The 20,639-nt window shown below is 41.4% G+C and overlaps 1 protein-coding gene and 1 pseudogene across 3 annotated transcripts in view; one reads left to right on the top strand and one right to left on the bottom strand.

Annotated features, from left to right (window-relative positions):
* Positions 1-20,639, bottom strand: part of C2H3orf20 (chromosome 2 C3orf20 homolog) — an 87,894-nt gene that overhangs the window by 40,179 nt on the left and 27,076 nt on the right. For 2 of the 3 annotated variants that reach the window (XM_059161835.1, XM_059161836.1), the window contains 5 exons: positions 19,211-19,352; positions 17,888-18,175; positions 9,506-9,655; positions 8,588-8,708; positions 2,288-2,419 (listed from right to left, as the gene is read on the bottom strand). In XM_059161835.1, coding sequence (XP_059017818.1) covers positions 2,288-2,419; positions 8,588-8,708; positions 9,506-9,655; positions 17,888-18,175; positions 19,211-19,352 — 833 coding nt within the window. The remainder of the gene's footprint in view (positions 1-2,287; positions 2,420-8,587; positions 8,709-9,505; positions 9,656-17,887; positions 18,176-19,210; positions 19,353-20,639) is intronic. The other variant, XM_059161837.1, reaches the window with a different exon arrangement.
* LOC131826028 (pyridoxal phosphate phosphatase PHOSPHO2-like) lies at positions 13,116-13,808 on the top strand (annotated as a pseudogene).

Consider the following 20,639-nt stretch of genomic DNA (forward strand, 5'->3'; position numbering starts at 1 on the left):
GTTGTTCATGGGTGTCTTTAATTGCTTACATCCTGGTTCTTAGCTGTGATCCAGGCTCCAGTGATTACCAGATAAGAGGTTGTTAGGAAAACGAAGCATTACTACCATTTTATGGGAAAGAACAATTCTCTAATAACTACTGCCTTTGGTAAGAAAATTAAGCTCACATTTTTTTAAACACATTATAAAAGGTTTTTAAGAAATATAGACACAGGACCTCATACATCAGGAGTGCTTAGTCATATAACAGTGATTTTTAGAGTAATGGCATAGAACCAAATGGGCAGGGTGGACTCACCCATAAGCATGATCATCATCTTAGCCCAAATAGAGTCAAAACTTGGGGTTCTTTTGCTCTTGAAGTAATCAGTGCAGTCTGAAGTCACAGGCATCTGAGTTTCCTGGGTGCTCCTTTGCAGTCCCTTTAACGAACACCCTCTCCTGGTACCCTAGTGGCTCCCATGGTGCCCCTCTCCCTGGCGCATTTACCCCTTCCATTAGACAGAAAATATTCTAGACTAGAGGGAGTGAGATTTCTTCCATTTCTACATCTCAACATCCAACTTGGCACACTGCAAGTGCTAATCAACATTTATTGAATTATTTAATGAATTAATAAAGTTGAAATGCTGCTCAAATGAAAAGGCAGTGGGAAAACAGGTGCAATCCTCTCCTCTGAGAGAAACACAGGTGTTCTCTGTATCTTGTTCATATAGCATGGGTCCCTAACAAATGACTGCCTCCATGTCCCCATATAAAGTGAGAACATTGGGCTAGCTGTTCCTAATGGGCTCTGTCAGCTCTGTGAGTCTATGAGCCTGTGGCATGCTGCTGGCAAATGTCCCTGCAGCACACTGGGGGGAAAAAAAAAAAGCCTTGCTCAGCCCTAGATAGGAAAATGGGGAGGGTGAACTGCCCTGTGGATGATCATATAAATGAGCATCCAAACCAAGACACTTTTGAGAGTGAAAGAGGACGTTATTAATAATTGCTCCAGGCTGGCAGGTATAAACTGGGATTGGGCCGGCGGAAACTAGATGGTGTCTTCTGCCCCTGTTCCAAGAACCTTCCGCAGTGAACTAATCCCAGCAAAGCACCCTGTTTGCAATGAAAATGGCCTGCTCCTTCAATGAACTCTTGTCTACACCAGTCTCACGGTATATGTCAAGTGTTCTCAGCTAGACCAGAAACCCCTCAGGAACTGGGGACCATGTGCCCTCCATCCTCTCCATCTATCTCCATGATGCTGATTCAGGATCAGACACACAGTAATAAGACCCAGTGAATAGAAGACCTGGGCTTCCAGTCTCCACCATTTTCTTACCCACCCAACAAACATTTAGTAAGTACTTAATCTGAAGCAGTCCTGTGCTGAAGCCTTGGGTAAACAGACATTAGTAGGAATCATAGGGAATTCTCAATCTGGTAGAAAAAATGGGTTTATAAATAAAGGAGTGCTAGAATAGAGATGAGTCATGGTTGGGAGGGCAGAGCAGAGGGAGAGGCAGACTCTCCTAGGGATGGGAAAGGGAGTGGTGGAGAGGGTCATCAACACACATTGGTAGTTATTCTTTCCAGTATCATCTCTCCCTGTTCTGGTAACAGCACCATGATGTTCCTGCCAGGTGGCATAGCTGGGGCTGATCACACCCTTTGGCTTTCAGGATGGCCATCCTACTTGAGCCTGGCCTGTGAGAGCAACATGTTCTCCTGGTCATGCGGGCTGCTTCAGGCAGAGGCAGCAATGTTGGTCTTGCCACCTCTACTGGGGCACTTAGGAAAGAGAAGTCCTTTTTCTCCTAGGAAGAACAAAGCTGGTAGATGGTCGTGAGCCCAGAGATGCTCACGACCATCTTGTCACCATAAGGAGAGAAACTCCCTGAGAGTGAAGCCAACAAAGAGGAAAGTAGGAGCCAAGGGACGGGAAGAGCTGATGGAGTCATTTGAGAGTCTGGATCCAGCCATGCCTAAAGCTGCCTACTGACAGACTTTTCAGTTTTCTGAGCCAATATTGTTTCTCTCCATGTTAGCTAATCTGCTTTGGACGCTATTACAACTGAAAGACTCCTAATTGATAGAAGTTTTACAGAGAAGGCGGTGCTAACATCAGACAGTGAATGATGAATAGCAGTTCACTCATTAGTCAGAGAAAGAGATAGGGCCCTGCCCCATGCAGAGGGATAAGGGATAGAGGGATAGGAGGAGCACAGGCATTGAGATATGGACTGGCAGCCCACAGTGAGGCAGCCTGGGGTCAGGCCTGGGGACCTGGTCTGCTTTGACTTACCCGTTTTTCATGTGCTACCCCATGGGGACAGTTGTTGGCTGAAACGGAGAGTGTTATTCTTTCATTTAGGGAGGTGAAGGTGACCATGATGGAGTCCTGGCTTAGCACCGTCAGCTTCATTTGCTCATTCACCTGCAGAAGAAGAAACGGTACTTAGGGAATCTCTGTTTCTATTATCCACCCTTCCACCACAAAGCACAAAACTCCTCTTGGGTTGGGGCCAAGAAAGCTGTAAGATCTTTTCAGTTGGAATTTAGCTTTCATGGAGAAGAAAGAATTCCAGTCTTTCTTTGGGGACTGACAGAAAAAGTAACTGATGCCTTCCCATCCCTGCTCCTTCCCTTTCCAGCCCAAGCTTAGAACCAACTATGAAAGAGACATAGGTGTCTGGAGGTAAATCAGCTTTGGTTCTAGCAGAACTAGATGGCGATGCAGCTTGGGTCATAAGCCTACACTCTCTATGAGTCAGACATGTGCACCCAGGCACCAGGTCTGACTATGAGCCTTGCTCTAGAGTATGCAGAGCTGCCTTGGGAAGCTGACAACATGGCAGGAGGCACCGGAGTGCACTCTGTGGGTGCATGGGCAGTTGACAAAGGCAAACCCAGCAGGGGCTGAGCTACACATGCTCAGTCCCCTCCCCTCAATCCCCAAATATGTCACTACTCTTATCCTGAGGAGCCAAAGGAGCTTTTTTAAAAAGTCACTTCCAAAAAGGGAGAATTTCCTATGTATCAGTCCTAGACAGAAAGAGGGAGGATGAGCTGCCTTTCCAGCAAATCACTCCTTACTGAAAATTTTGTGTTCTAGAAGTAAGTTCGAGTTCAGACTCTGTTAGCAAGCCAGCTTCTCTGAAGCTCAAATTCCTCAACAGGAAGAGTTGAAAGGCTAGTATTAGGTTCAAACAAGATAAAGATTATGGAAGTGGCTTCACATGCCACATAGGTCCATAAAACACATGAGCAGATATTGTCAGGATGCAGCAGTGCAATCCCACGGGGTCCCTGGATGGTTCACATGTGCAGAGAGTTATGTGTGCACAGTGACCCTACCCAAGGGGCTAGGAATCTATAGCCCCACCTGCTGCTGTTCTGTCTTCAGTGTCCCTGACCTATGTGTGCCCCAGACTCCTCTGTAGTAAGGAAATACTCTTTATTTTGGTCCTTCCATTTCCTTCTGCTATTCCACTTATTGGCCCCAAGGTCTACGTTCAGTTTCCACACCACTGAGTCCCTTCCTCATACTCTGCAGTCAGTGTGCTAGCACTCTCCAACATCTGGAAAACATCTGATCCATGGCTGTCTTCTTGCCAAGTGTCTTGACATCCTCAAACTTGTTGATCACTCCCACTTAAGGAAAAACCCTACCTTCTCCTGTTCTTCTTCTATGGAGTGTAGAATAGAGCTGTGGTTGAGAGCTTAAGTGCTACAGTTTGACAAGTTTCAAATACCAGTGTTGCTACTTACCAGTGGAGCAATTTAAGGCAAGTTGGTTAGCTTTTCTGAACCTGGGGGCTGTAACACAAGTTTTTTCCTAAGGCACTGAGCAGATTTCATAGGATAAAACATGCAGAGGGCTTAACACAGTACAACTGTTTTTTATTATGCCAACTCCCTGGGCGGTTTCTCTTCCTCTCCCCCATGCCCCAAATATGGGTGCTCTACAAGCTCATCCACTACTCATCTCTTGGGAATTCATGAGCCAACTCATCACATATATCCATCATCCCTAATCTCTCACCCTAAGAGAGGATTATATCACAGAAGCCACTGAGCCCAATCAGCACATCTAAAACTACATTGATTTCTGACTCTCTCAGAAACTTCTTTTTCCACACAGACATATACTCCATTGTGGTCATATATACTCCTCTCTCCTCTTATTTAGCCCCTACAGCTGATATTTGAATGCCACTGAATCCTTCTACTGAAATGGTTCCTTTAAGAAATGTTGCTGCTACCCTTCATCATGTCAGGTCTGACTAGTAACTCCATAACTAGTCTTTGTACTAGCCCATCCACTGATTTTTCCCTTTCTAGTCAACTTTCTACACACAGCTGATCCAAACATGGCAGCCCTCAACTTAGAAACTAACCAGCTGGTTGTACTTCCAATATAGCTGAGTCAGTTCCTACCAGGTTGACCCAACCACAGAACTTGACACAAATACAATAAAACAACATCCCAAAGACTCTGAAGAATAAACAAAAGTGGGCAAATTTTGAAGAATCAAAACTTAAAAGAAAGGGCCAACATAGGAATGAATTTCTACTTTATAGATTTAGCCTGAAGGCAAGCCACAGTCATGGCCAAAACACCACTATCTTCCTGGCCCAGGGAAAGACTGAACCTGTGGAAACTACAATCACAGAAAAGTAAGGATAAAATTCCAGAAGGGATGTTGCCAAAGAAATAGAGGCCCAAATTCTATGAATAAACCATCCATATCCCTGGCTAATCCCTGAATCATGCATAAGCAGGGAAGACTCCATACAGCTCACTTATAGGGAAACAGAAAAACTGAACTGAGATGTGAACTCTTGCCTCCTGCAGGTAAAACAGAGTTTGTGGTGTGAGTCTGACCAAGATCACTGTCTGCTAAAACAAAAATGTTAACACCTTTCAGAGAAATATACCAAAATTCAGACTCCACAATCCACAGATCCTCAGACAACATACACAATGTCAATGATCTAAAATTACTCAACATGTAAAGAACCAGTGAAGTGTGAGCTATTCTCAAGGTAACAGATAAATGTGTGGTATGTCCCAGATGTTGAAATTGAAAAGAACTTTAAAGTAGCTAATTTAACTGTATTCAATGAAGCCAAGGAAAATATATTTGTAATAAATAAAAAATAGACAATCTAAGCAGAAAAAATAGAAAATATAAAGAAAAAACTAAATGGAAATCCTAGACTTGAAATACATATATGAAATTTTAAAGAGCTACAGGATTAGCATAACAGCAGAATGAAGATATCAGAATAAAGTCAGTGCACTTGAGACTTAGATCCATAGAAATTATCCAATTTGAGAACAAAAGAACAGAGTTGGAGTGCCTGGGTGGCTTAGTTGGTTAAGCATCCAACCCTTGATTTTGGCCCAGGTCATGATCTTGGGTTGTGAGATCAAGCCCCATATGGGGTTCCACAATGAGCATGGAGCCTGCTTAAGATTCTCTCTGGGGGTGCCTGGGTGGCTTGGTAGGTTAAGGAGTGACTCCTGATTTCCACTCAGATCATGATCTCAGGACCGTCAGATCAAGCCCTGTGATGGGCTCCATGTTCAGCAGGGAGTCTGCTTGAGATCCCCCCCACTGCTCCTACTCTCTCTCTCTTAAATAAATAATTTTTTTTTTTTTAAGAGGCAATGTCAACTTGAACGTCCACACAAGGTAGCCTTAAAAAAAATTTGTTTTTCTTTCTCTCTCTCTCTCTCTCTTCTTCTGTACCTCCCCCTGGCTGTATTCTCTCTCTCTCTCTCTCTCTCAAAAATTTTTTTAAAAAAGAAGAAAGAATGAATTAACAGAGTCTCAGAGACCTTTGGGACAATATTAGAATCTCTAAAATACATGTAATTGGAGTCTCAGGGGAAAAGGAGCGAGATTGAGCACATTTTCCCCTAAAACAATGACACAAGACTTTCCAAATTCAGTGAAGGACAAAAATTTACAAATTCAAGAAGCTCAAGAAATCCCAAACAGAACAAAGACAACCATACCCAGATACACCGTAGTCAAACTTAGAAAATCAGATTAAAGAGGAAATCTAGAAAGCAGCTAAAAAAATTAACAATGATTTGAATAACTACAGAATTCTCATTGTAAACTTTGGAGGACATACACAGTAGAAAAGTATCTTTAAATTGCTGGAAGGAAGGGGAAAAAACCAGTCAACCCAGAATTCCATGCCCAGCAAAGATATCCTTTCCTAAAGACATTTTTAACATGAAAGCAAACATAATTTGTTGTCAGCAGATCTGTACTTCAAGAAATGACTAAAGGAACTTCTTCAGACTGAAGAGAAAGAATACTGGAGAAAAACTTGGTTTTTCGGAGAGGAATGAAGAACACTGGAAATGTTAATATCTGGGTGAAAACAAACTGGCCGCTGCAGCCTACAAAACAGCAAGCAATTTCCTCAGCCTGACATCCAACACCTCTCACCTCCACCCCACAGCATATACATCTTCTGCCCCCTTTTTTTTTCACAAGCACCACCTGTGGACTTTTAAAGCTTCCACACTAAGTCCTAACTCTAAGCCTTTAAAGATGCTATTCCTTCTGCCCAGAATGCTTTCCCTTCCCCCTTCTATCCACATGAATCACATGCACACATGCTGCTGTTGCAACTCAAGGGTCACTTTGTCTTCCTGGCCTCTCCTGACTGCACCAGCCCTATTGTGCCTTTCTCTGTATGTAGCTCCAGGGGATAAAACAACGAACTGAACTATATTGCCAAAACACTTTAGTGATGTCAAAGCAACTTCCCTGCCATTATTTTATTTAGTTCCCACAAAAGCAGTGTGAGGCAGACCTACTCTGCATTGATTAGACCACCCAAACTCAAAGGAGCTTAGTGATTTTCACAAAGCTTCATAGCCAGAGTCTGGCTAGCTGGCACAAGGCTTCTCAGGCTCCCATTCCATTTTGTCCACTAAGTCACACTGATACACAATATGTGGTGCCTGTCTGCAACCAATTTATAATTGTCATGGACTGTAAACTTTTCATAGAGCTACAAAAAGCTTAATATTAAGACAATAACTCAATACACTCCTAGACTGACAATCTCTGACATGGCCAAGTATCAGAAATACTTGTGAAAACTACAGAAATCTAACACTTATAACAGACCACCTGAATCAGAATCTCTCTGAGGCTGTGCCTGGGGATCTTCATTTTTTAAGGTTCCATAGGATTCTGATATGCAAACAGAGCATGGTTAATTATCATATGACTAACCCAGAATGTGGGTACTGTGAGAAAAGAGAAATGGATGTGGACTGCAGTGCCATGATGGAGAAGAAGCATGAGCTGGGCTGTGAAGGAGGGGAAATTTGGTTTGACAGAGAGAGGAGGGGGCACATTTCAGGTCAAGGGATAGGAAGGGTGAGATATGTTCAAGATATTGAATGTTTCTGAGCAGAGGTCTGATCTATAGGAATTAGGATATAAGGATGAAAATCCAGTGGCCAATGCAGAGGATGAACAAGACGGGCATGAGACAGACGATCATGGGTAGGGCACCTGAGCCCTGCCACACACTTCAAGAGTACTTCTATCCATAACACTTACACTGGGGCTCTTAATATCAAGCCACCTTGAGTATATTCTGTGTTCTGTGATCTTTCTCTGAATCCCAACCCTATGAATTTGTCTCTCTCTCATTGCCCTTATTCTTATCTATCTTGTATTCTTATTAATCTCCTGGACTTTGGGGTTCCTTGGAGGGTTTACTTATCTTTATACCCTCTAGATCAGTGATTCTCAATCAAGGGCAAATACTCCCTCCAGAGACATTTGACAATGGCTGAGGATATTTTTAGCTGTCACAGCTTGGGGAGGTAATACTACTGGTATCTGGTGGGCTGCTGATAAATATCCTACAATGCATAGTTATAGCAAAGAATTATCCATCCTAAAATGTCATTTCTGTCAAGGATGAGAAATTCTGCCTTAAATAAGTAACAAGCACATTTAGTTACTTTATTAATAAATTTATCATTATTATTTAATAATAGTAATTCCACTCTAATTTATTTTACTTAATAAAATAAATTTTATTAATTTATTATTTAATCTTTGATGAATGGCTGTCTGAACAATCAAATGAATAATAAAAAAAGACTTGTCCATCAGCCACCTTTGACTTGCAGGTTTTTTATTTCGTGACATAGTAAAGATATAAAAGAAACTGGGCATACCAACATAGAATTACTAACTATTCTTATTTCCATGTATAGGCATTAAAAACAAAGCTATCCACTACTATAATGATTCCTTCATAAAGTGAGGGGTATTTAAACCATCAAAATATAGTAATATTAACAATAAGAACAAGATAGGACAGATATTACTAGAAAGATTCAGCACAGCAACCAACAGTTGCTGTAGGCTGGTGAAAAGTTTACCTCAGCCAGCTCCCAACCACTACTCATCAACTGAGGAACCTTTGAAAGAGATTATAAAGCTCCTGAGGGTAAGGTATTTGTCTTACAGGTAGCACTCTGACTCTAAATGATGGGAAGCCCAAAAAAGGTTGCTGAAGCCCCCCCACCTGTGCTGTCCATGCCCACCTTATATTCCAGGGAAAGCAAAGTCTCTGTCTTAGAAGTCCAGCTCCATTTGTGAACTACGTAGCCTTTGAAGTCATTGGCAGTCCCACCTTCCTCATCCAAGACCAAGACGTATGGGCAACTAGAAGAAATATAGCAGTGAGAAGTTGATGTCAAGCCCCTGAAGGAAGCCTCATCACCACAGACTATAGGCAGGCAGGGCTCTGAGACTCTGTCCTAGACTAGAAGAACCCTGATGGCCAGTGGGCAGCCTCATTTCCTCTGCCTAATATGGTTTGACACCTCTGTTGACACATCTGTTGACACATCTGTTGACACATCTGTTGATGCTATAGGAATGTCAGTCAGAAAGGGCAGGTTTGAGAGAGATAATAGAGGCTCAGGCCAAACCCAAAAGAGAAGAAATGAGATATGTGCCCAAAAGCCTGGGTGTATAAGATCTCAGGCACCAAAATGGGAATGGGAACATCTATAGCAGAAGAATAAGTCATTCCTTCTGAAAACAGTTCCTTATGACATTGACTTTTGACTGACAAGAATATGTGCCTCTCTTAAAAACCCCCATGGAAGTTGTACCCATGGCTTCTCCTTCACTCACTTCTGGTATAAAACACTCTTCTCCACTAATTCTTCCCATGAATCCAGCCAACAATCCAGACCTTAGTGCTCTGGGGGTACAAGTGGAGCAGGACTTGGGAAGGTGCACTTCTCTTTTGCTATGACATGGATCTAGCAAGCAAAGGTCAGCCCTCAACATACCTATATCCATGCAGGTCCCAATTTAGCCCTGCCTCACGGCCTTCCCAGGCCTCTGGACACTGATGGCCCCTCCTTTTCCTGTGGACCACCACCTCAGTGTGTTCCTCTGTAACCTCCAGAAACACTTCCATGGGGCCAGGATTCCCCCAAACCACTCACCGGGCCTTCGTGTTGTACTGAACACAGCCCTGTCCTTCAGCATTGAGCAGAGCCAGAAAGAAGCTAGGTGTATCATTAAAGAGGCAAGTGATGGTTCTTCCTTTGCAGCACGTGGGGATCTGACACATGGCGATGTTTCCAGAGGGATAGCTGGCAGATAGTCAAGGAGAACAGAAAACTCTCCAGGTTCTGCTCTCAGGTGCTCCAGATCTCATGTCAAAATGATAGTTATTTGGTGCATCATTCTCAGTCTTCAAAGACCCTCCCTGCACTTTGAATAAGTAACAACTAAATAATTATGGAGCAAAACCATGCCCCATGTGCCTTCCTGTATCTTCTTTCCATTCGTCACAACCACCCTATGGTAGGTAGTATTATCTCCATTTCACAGATGAGTAGGGCCTCCTGGGATGTGGGACTTTCAGTGCTAAAGCCAGGAAAGTCTCAGACAAATCGGGCAAGTTGGATCTGTAGGATGAGGAATCCAAGGTGCAAAGAAATGATCATCCCACATGACAGAACAGTGAAGTGGCAGAACCTGTACCTGAAATATGAAGTATCTTTCTAATGTTGTCAGAACTGCCTCCCCTTATGATCGGTCTAGGAGAGGAGGCAACATCTCCTTGCTCATTTCCTACTAAGGTGACCCCAAGAAGCACAGGTCTCAGCCTAAAGGAATATGGTGTGGACAGCTACGGCAGGAATTTCAATAGTACCCCAGAAGAATTTTAGTGGTTAGCACCGGGGCTCAACTGCTTTCAAATGCTTCCCCACTAATGGGGGAAAAAATAAACATATAGGAATCATAAACATTAACAAATGGAAATTCTAAAGCTGAATAGTACAATAACTGGAATGAAAAAAAATCACTAGATGGGTTTAGCAGCATATTGGAGCAGAAGTGTCAGTAAACTTGAAGATGGATCAGTAGAGTTAACCAGCCTGAGGAGCACAAAGAAAAAAGAATGAAGAAGAGTTAATGGAGCCTAAGAGATCCATAGCAGACCATTAAGCATACAAACATATCCATAACATGAATCTCAGAAGGACAGAAGAGAGAGAGAGAAGAGTGGAAGAAAGAATATTTGGAAGAAATAATGATTAAAAGTGCCAGAAATTTGATGAAAGACATGACTGTACACACTCAATAAGCTTAACAAACTGGAAGGAGAATAAATGCAAAGAGAGCCATGCTGAGACACATTATTATCAAACTGCCAAAAGACAAAGACAAAGAATCTTGAAAGCAGCAAGAGAAAAGAGATTCATCATGTATGTGGGATACTTAATGAAGATATGGACAATTTCTTATCAGAAACCATGGAGGCCAGAAGGCACTGGGATGAAATATTTAAACAGCCAAAAAAAAAAAAAAAAAAAAAAAGCTATCAACCAATAATTCTATATTGAGCAAAACTATCCTACAAAATGAAGAAATTAAGACTTTCTAGATAAACATAAGTTGAGGCGGTTCACCATAGGTAGATCTGCCCTATAGGAAATGTTAGGCTGACATGAAAGGATATTAGATAATAATTAAAAGCAATACAAGTAAAAAAAAAATACCAGTAAAGGTAACTATAAAAGTAAATATAAAACCAATATTATTGCATTTTTGGTTTATAATTTCTCTTTTTACCCCAGCTAAGTTGAAAGACAAAGATACAAAACACTAATTGTATATCTATGTTAATGGCACACATTCATATATAAAGATGTAATTTATGATAACAACATAAAGGAGGAAGGGTGAGCTGTTTAGCAGCAGAGTTTTGTGTACTATTAAGCCTAAATTGGTATTAGTATGAACTAGTTTGTTGTCAGCTATAATAATCAAATGTATTAGTTTCTTCAGATTTCCATAATATCCAAACCACAAACTTGATAACCTGAACAAGAGAAATTTATTCTCTCACAGTTCTGGATGTTTGAAGTCTGAAAACAAGGTGTTGACAGGGCCCATCTCTTTCTTTCCTCTTTGTGTGTCTGTTTTCTCTTGATTGGATTTGGCTCCACCCTAAGCCAATATGACTTAATCTTAATTAATCATATCTGCAAAGACCCTACTTCCAAATATGATCACATTCTGAAGCTCCAGATGAACATACATTTTGGAGACACTATTCAATCCATTATACCAGAGTAAACACTAAAAAAAAAAAAAAAAACCAAAAGATATGAACTAAAGAAAATGAGAGAGAATAAAAATGGCATACTAAATCAGTTCAACACAGAGAAGAAGGTAATAGTATAGGAACACAAGAACAACAACAACAAAAAGATATCACATATAGAAAATGAATAGTAAAATGACAGAATCAAGCCCTTCCAAATCAGCAATTACATTAAATAAAAATGGATTAAATTCTCCAACAAAAAGGCAGACTGAAAGAATGGATTATGTTTAAAATCCATTTAAATATATATACATATATATGCTTAAATATATATATATGCTGTCTATAAGAAGCTTATTTTAGATACAAAGACACAACTAGGTTGAAAGCCAGATGGTGGAAAATAGATATTCCATCCAACTAGTAACCAAAAGACAGCAGAGGTGGTTATATCAGAGACAAAAGACTTTAAAATTTTTTTAAGAGACAAAGAAGAAAACTGCACATTGAGAAAAAGGTCAATACCTCAAAAAGATACAATTATAGACATATACACAGCAGAGCCCCCAAAAATATGAAGCAAAAACTTACAGGGTTAAAAAAAGAAATAGTTCTACAATAGAAGTTGGGAAACTTCACTACCTTACTTTTAATCATGGATAGAACAATTACACAGAAGATCAATAAAGAAAATAAAGAATTTGAACACTGCTATAAACCAACTAGACCTAACAGAACACTCCACCCAACAATAGAGAATACATATTCTTTTTGAGTCCACAGAACCATTCTCTGGTAGAGACAACATGTTAGGCCACAAAACAAGTCTCAATAAATTTGAAAAGATTGGAATCATAGAAAGTACCTTCTCTGACAACAGAATGAAATTAGAAATCAATGGCAGAAGGAAATTTAGAAAATTCTCAGGTGCAAATGGATAGAGAAGTAATCACAAGGGAAATTAGAAAACAGCTGAAAGTGTGAAAACAAAAATACAATATATCAAAACTTATGGAATAAGGCATGGGAATGAGGTCAGAGGGCAGAGTCTGAGGAAGCAGCCACAGAGGCCAGGACAGCAGTTGACATTTTGGCTGGGACACTGAGGAGCCCTGGGAATCTGGCCCAGTCTCGTGCTCCCATCCTCATCCAACGTGCTCTTCACAGGGGATGACCCCCAACCAGGTGCTCACACCTACATTCAGGGCAGACTATCAGGTGTTCCACTGTAATAATGCTGGAGTTAGGAAATCTCCATTTCTTTGCTCCAAACCAGAAGACTTTGTTCTCTGCATACAGAGTAGGAGTAATGTACGTAGAAGCTGGCTGACATTTAAAGCTGAAGATTATCATGACTGTTTAACATAAGCTCTATTCTGAAGTAAAACTAATTGTCTTGGAAATACTATGTTGGTTTCATTTTGAGTGCTTAGAGAATCATCCCCACAAGAACACAATATACTGGTAACTCAAATTTGCTTTTGGAACCATGAAAACTGCTCATTTTTTGTTTTGACAATACAATCATAGATGACAATAGTGACACCTGGATTGTACAGTGCACTCCAGAGAAAAATCTTCTACAAAATTCTTATGAAAAAGGGTTCAGGGCAGAATCTTTTAAGTATTTGGAAGTTGCCGGTATAAGAGAAGATGAAGTGAAAAAAGCAGGGACATCAATATCTTTCATTCTAGGGATGGTGGAACTTTTGAACTTTATAAGGAAGGACAAGGATAAATTTTACTGCATCATTATTTCAGATTCAAAATCAGTTTCCATATATTGGGCTTTAGGAGCTACCAGTTTTCATGATGTGTTTGATAAAGTATTTGCAAATCCAGCAGTTTTTGATAACAAAGGTCATCTCACTGAAAAATTATCAAACTCATTCTTTCAATTAGGTGCCCAGAGAATCTTTGCAAAAATGTAGTTTTGGTAGAATTTGTAGATTCAGTTACAACTTGTGAAATATATACAAATTTTTAATATAGGTGATGTAAAAATTGATGCCTGTCCAGTAACTATTTAAAAGAAGAATGACGTTGCCATGCCATGGAAAAGATATACTTTAGAAAAAACTCTTTCCAAAATGTCTCAAAATCTTGAACCTATGAAATAATCTGTTGTAGTTTGGTCTTTGTGTATTGAAATAATTTCTCATTTATAATTTTTAATAAAGGAGTAATATGTCAACAGCATTATGGGATGATGTGAAAGCAGCTCAGGAAGAAATTTATAGCTATAAATACCCACATTAAAAGAGAAGATCTCAAATCAAAAACCATAATTTTCACCTTCGGAACTAGAAAAAGAAGAGAAAACTGAAGTTAAAACTAGCCAAAGGGAGGAAATAATAAAGATTAGAAAAGAGAAAAATAGAACAGAGAAAAGAACAACACTGGGAAGAACAAACAAAACCAAAAGTTGATTCTTTGAAAAGATCAAAAAAATTGAGAAACCTTTAATTAGACTGAGTTAGAGAAAAAGGAAAATTCAGATTCCTAAAATCATAAAGTGGAGACTTTACTATTGACTTTACAGAAATAAAAAAAACACACACATCATAAGAGATGTATATGAACAATTGTATATCTACAAGTGATATAGTCCATTTGTAAAAAATAAATCCTAGAAACACACAAAGGAAGTTGCAGGATACAAAATCAACACACATAAACCAGTTGTCCCTCATGAACATGGGATGTCTTTCCATTTATCTCAGTCTTCTTTAATATATTTCAACAGTATTTTATAGTTTTTGATGTAGAAGTCTGATACCTCCTTGGTTAAATTTATTCCAAAGTATTTTATGCTTTTGGATGCTAGTGTAAATGACATTATTTCCTTTGATTCATCACTTTTTTATTCTTGCAGCTGTTCATAGAGCATTTCACATAATTTTTTGTTAGTATTCAAGGATTGGCAGTTCATGGCAAAATGTCCCACAGTGACCTATAGATATTCAACACAATTCATATAGAAATTTCATCTGTTCTTACAAAAACAGGAAATTTGATTTTAAAAATCATATGGACTTGCTCAGGACCCCAAATAACTAAAATAATCTTGAAAAAAGAAAAAGGTGAGTCAAACTTCCTAATTTCAACACTTCACTACAAAGCTACAATAATCAAAACACTGTGGCACTGACATACAGATCAATGGACTAGAACTGAGAGTCCAAAAATAAACTCATGTATCAACAATTGACTGATCTTCAACAAGGGTGCCAAGACCATTCAATGGCAAAAGAATAGTCTCCTCAAGAAATAGAGATGGGACAACTGGATATCACTTGAGAAAGGATGGAGTTGGATCCTGATCTCACACCATATGTAAAAATCAACTGAAAATGGATCAAAGACCTAAACGTAAGACCTGTAAACCATTAAACTCTTAGAAGACAATACAGGCATAAGGATAGTTTCTTGGATATGAAACCCAAAGCAGAATGAACAAAAAAAGAAAGGAAAAGAAAAGAAAAATTGGACTTCATAAAAATTAAGAATGTCCATACTTCAAGAGAATGAAAGAGTATTTCATACTATCAAGAGAATGAAAAAACACCCCACAGGATGGGAAAAAAGTTGTAAATCATTTATCAGATAAGGATCTAGTATCTATAATATATAAACAACCCTTGGAACTCAATAAGTAATGGACAATAAAAAAATGGGTGAAGGACTTGAATACACATTTCTACAAAGATGATATGCCAAGATGCTTGAAATCATTAGTTATTAGGAAAACCATTCAAAGCCACAATGAGATATTACTTTACATCCACTAGAGTGGCTGGAATTTAAAAATTGAAAATATCAAGTATAGTCAAGAATGTGGAGAACCTGGAACTCTTACAGATTGTAGGCGGGAATATAGCACAGTGGCACAGAGCCACTGGGGAAAACATTTTGGAGGGCCTTAAATAAATTAAACATAGAACTACTATATGACCCAGTAATTCCACTCCTATGTATAGACCCAAAAGAATTAAAAACAGGTGTTCACAGTAGCCCAATGGTGGGGAAAACCTAATGTCCATAAACAAATGAATGGATTAGAAGAAAGTGGAACATCCATATATAGAATATTATTCAGCCACAAAAAGGAAATTGTGAGTTGTGCCATAATGTGTGACCCTTGAAAACATTATGCTCAGTGAAAGAAGCCAGACACAAAAGGTCACATATGGTAGGATTTTTAAGATGTCCAGAAGAGGCAAATCAAAAGAGACAAAAACATATTGGTGGTTGCTAGGTCTAGGGTAGGGGAAAACAGAAAGTGATGGCTGAATGGGCCTAGGGTTTTCTTTTGGGGTGATGAAAAGTTTGTGGAACTTGAGACAAGTGATGGAAGCATCACTGTAAATGCATTGACTGCCACTCAATTGGATATACCCCAATTTTAAAAAGGAGGCACTGTTGTATAGTAAAATGTGGATGAACCTTGAAGACATAATGGTGAGGGAAAGAAGCCAGATACAAAAGGCCACATGCTGCATGATCCCATTTATACGAACTATCTGGAACAGGTAAATGCAAAGAAGCAAAAAGCATGTTAGTGGTCGCCAGGAACTGTAGGGGAGGGGAAACGGGGAGCGTCTGCTTAACAAACATGGGGTTTGCTTTCAGGGTGATGAAAAAGCCCTGGAACTAGGTTGTGGAGATGGCTGCTCAGCATTATGAGTATAGTTCATGCTATTCAATTACACACTTTAAGCTGGTTAAAATGAGAAATTTTATGCAATGTACATTTTTTCATATTTAAAAAAAAAAATAAGTACCTCAGAGTATTTCTAAGGGAACAGTGCTAAGCACAGTGAATAAAGTTTGTTTTAAGTATGATGAGTCCATGCATAGGAAAAAAGGCTTTGAGGGAAGTTTGATGGGAGAATCAGCAGTTGTGGGAAGATATCTGGGAGATGCTGACAATGGAGGAAATGACACCCAAATGAAATGAATACTGGGATGGTTCTGGGGTGTGATGTGGACAAAGAACAAACCAATTGGGGCTGGCAGCTTTCTGGCAAGTGAAGCCCAGAGAGATGAAGTGACCTGGCAGGGACACCAAGAAGAACTGGGCCTAGAACCCAGCCTCTTGGGACTTTCAAAGATGAAATGCGTTGGAGGATAGGATGTGGTCACTGGTGGCATATGGGTCAAGCATGCCAGTAGCAGGGCCTGCAGGTTTGGGGTGGTCCCACCTGAGGGGACCTCGGGATTCTGGGACAGAGGGAAGAGGAGGAGGGCTGTGCTCTAGGTCACCCACTGTGGTTCTGCTGATAGCAACAGAATCCACACAGTTTCTCGAGCTCAGGGAGATGATCCTATTCAAGGCAATGAAGAATCAGGAAAGGGGGGTGGGAGAGCCCATGACTCCCAGTAAACAGCAGTTACCCTGGAAGGAGTTTGCTGTGTTCAATATCACAGGCCTCCCTGGAAGCAGGGCCAAGAGGAGTGTGATGAATGGATTCATTTACGGTCAGAGAAACAATAGGATGCCTTTGACAAGGCACTTAAATTCTGAATTCCCAGTTCAGCTGGAGAAGAGGCCAAATGAAGTGAGGGCGGGGGGCGGGGAGGGGGGCTACTGGCGGGCAGGCTTGGCTTGGCAGCCTATTTGACAGTTCAGAGAGCTCCCTCTCTTCCAAAGGTATGGGACACCGAGTACCCTGTGGTTTTATTATTAAACAAGGCCATCTTCCTTCCCCCCATCTCCTGCTCTCTGCTCCACGAAAGAATCCTGGAAGGCCAAACAATTGCGCCAGGAGGACAGACCTAAATAGAGGTGAAGTGGCCCTGAATCAAGGCCTGGCTCTGCCACCAAATTCCTTTTGTGACACTGAAGTGAGTGACACCATCCATTCCTACAAGGAAGGGACAGGGATGTCTGGCTTAGTGGCTCCTCTTTTTGATGTCTCATCCAACTCAGACTGCAAAACCTAGAATCAGCCTCAGAGCCTTGCTGCCAAATAGGCTGGGCATCCGGTCCAGCCCCACTGTCTGTTGGTGAGTGGGCAACAGGACCCCTGCAAGGAACACAGGGGTCCGAGGCCGCTTCTTGATGCATTGCTTCCCACCCAGACATTCTCCAAAGGGAGCCCTCTCTGACCTGAACAAAAAATGCCTAATATCCTAAAGAACACATCACCAGGCTTTTCTGGTCAGTTGAAAAGCCAAAGTAAATGCTCAGGCTTATTCAAACCCAGGGCTTTTCTGGAGCTGAGTTGCTGGGGAGAAGGGGCAGCAGCAAATAAAAGGATACTACACAAAGGAGGACCCATCATAGAAGGCGTAATGGAACTTGATGATCTTCTTGGATACCTTCCACTCTTGAGAATGCCGGACAAAGTGAGGGTGGTGGTAGGCGGGAGGCTGGTGAAGGGTGGAAGCGGAGGTCTGAGCACCTGAAGGGTGAGGGTGGTGGGAGCTCGGGGTCTGAGCATCCCCTTTCGGGGCTGACATTAGATGAGGGGGCACCTTTGCCCTGTAGTTGCGAAAGATCAGGGGGCAGGAGAAAGTCCTCCCTTTCCACGAGGCCCTTTCCGCTTCTCTGCAGGGAAGGAGACCAACATATCTTCTAGCCACTTGGCTCTTACTCACCAGGGACACTCTCTCTACAGCCCCTGCCCAGTTCCCAAGACTCCCATCCCATTTCCCTGTCCCCAGAGCACCTCTGCCTGCCCCATTCCCCCCTATCCTTAAAAGCAGGAGTTTTAGGTAGAACTGGGAAACTGTCCTCTGAAGCTAGTCTCTGCCTAACTTCTACCTTCAGCAATAGGGTAAGGACCCATGGAGTGGGACCGAGTACAGAAGGGGGACCTGGTAGGGGAGCTGGAGGTGCTGCACACTCCCCACTCCTGAGGTTATAAAAGAGCTTCCTTCCAGAATATCACAATAAGGGGCAAGCTGGGTGGTTTCCCTCCTCGGGTGTTCTGTAGCTGCATTAATGGCCCAGGGGAGCCCAAGACGTCTGCCTTAAATGGGGCTAGGTTTTAAATCCTTTATGACCAATGGTCTGAATCTTTGGAGAAATATAGACTAACTTGCTAAGACTCGTGGGACCCAGAATCATAGATATCATTAATCATCCATGTCAATGTTTTTTTTTTTTTTCCTCTGAAAGGATTTTTGCTGCTGCTATTGTTATAGGAAAACATCTGACAAATTATGTTAAGAAATAAATGTTCAGGGCACAAAGCCTTAAAAGTGTAAGGAGCCCTGCAAATTGTGAGGAGGCAAAGATCAATTCCCTGGTGTCAGGTCCACCAAACTGTGGGACCTCTGGCAATGGCTTACCTACCCATCTGCTTGGGCTGCCTCAGTTTCCTCATCTGCAAAATGGGCATACCTCCTCTTCCTCATCAGGTTGTAGTAAGGACTGAAAAGGACTGTGTGGGGGGAGAGACTGGGAATGGGAGAGTGTGTGAGGGACAGCCATGACCCCTGATACTGTCGTTGGGGGCACTGGGAGCTAGCGCTTCCTGGCACTGCTCAGGCACTTCTGTGAATTCCCCTTCATGCACAAACAGGTAGCTGGTGGTCATACCCAACTCTCACATCTGCCCCCAACCACTGAGGTGCTCACATATGGCGACACATCTCCTGCAGCTTCTCCCGGACCTCAGGGCAGGGATCGCTGAACTCCACGCTGTCAGAGGCAGACATTCCAGCTCCTCGTGGAAAGGACGACACGGTTATGTCTTCTAAGTTTTTTGATTTACCTGTTACTGGAGAGTAAGAGGTTAGAGAGGGGGTTTTAGGGAGTGGTTTCTTAAGACATCATGCTCAGATGGGGGATGCGGTGGCAGGGAGAGCAGGAGAGCAGTATCTTCGGATGGTCAAAGTAACTGTGGGCATCATTCATGGTTTCCAGGTACAGGAATCCCTGGCAGGTCACTTGTAACACAGAGACGTTGCTCTGCAAGTCAATTAAGCATGCATAAGGAACAAATGTGTGCAGAGTGATGAGCCCAGCCATGTTTCCCCAGGACGGCCTGTGCACATGACTGCCATGGGGGCTGAAGTGATTCTCTTCTGACACTTCTGATTAAAGACAGAAGGTCTCAGGGGCAACTGGGTGGCTCAATCGGTTGGTTGTGTCTGACTCTTGATTTTGGCTCAGGTCATGATCTCAGGGTTGTAAGATCAAGCCCTCCATCAAGCTCCAGCTTTGTGTAGAGCCTGCTTGAGATTCTCTCCCAAGGCACCTGGGTGGTACAGTCGGTTAAGCATCTGACTCTTGCTTTTTGCTGAGGTCACGATCTCAGGATTGTGGGATTGAGCCCCATGTGGAGTCCTAAATGGAATCCCTCGTGGAGCCCTGCATCAGACTCTACGCTCGGTGGGAAGTCTGCTCCTTTCTCTCTGCCTATCCCCTACCCCCCTACACACACACACACACTCTCTCTCTCTCTCTCTCAAAAACAAACAAACAAACAAACAAACAAACAAAAAGGCAGAATGTCTCAACTCCATCTCAATCAACTGTAACACTTTTCTGATGTTGGCTAACCTCAGACCTTCAATGAAGGGTAGTGTATATCAACTGAGACTTGGACTGAAATTATTTTTATATATATATATTGTGGTTAAATACACTTCACAAAAATTTACCATCCTTACCATTCTTACTGTGGACAGCCCCGTGGTATTAAATACATTTACACTGTTGTATACCCATTGTTGATTTAGTCTGAATTATAATTATCAGATATATGATTTATAAATATTTTCTCCCATTCTGCCTTTTTACTCTATGGATAGTGTCTTTCAACATACAAAATTTAACATTTTCACAAAGTCCAATTTGTCTGTTTTTAAATTTTATTTTTTAAATTTCTTTTCAGTGTTCCAGAATTCATTGTTTATGCACCACACCCAGTGCTCCATGCAATATATGCCCTCCACAATTTGTCTATTTTTTGTTGTTGTTGCTGTACTATATCCAAGAAATCATTGCCAAGTCCAGTGTCATGAAATTTTGCCTATATTTTCTTCTAAGAATTTTATTGTTG

Source organism: Mustela lutreola, chromosome 2 (genome assembly GCF_030435805.1).
Source record: "Mustela lutreola isolate mMusLut2 chromosome 2, mMusLut2.pri, whole genome shotgun sequence".
NCBI classification, from domain to species: Eukaryota; Metazoa; Chordata; class Mammalia; order Carnivora; family Mustelidae; genus Mustela; species Mustela lutreola.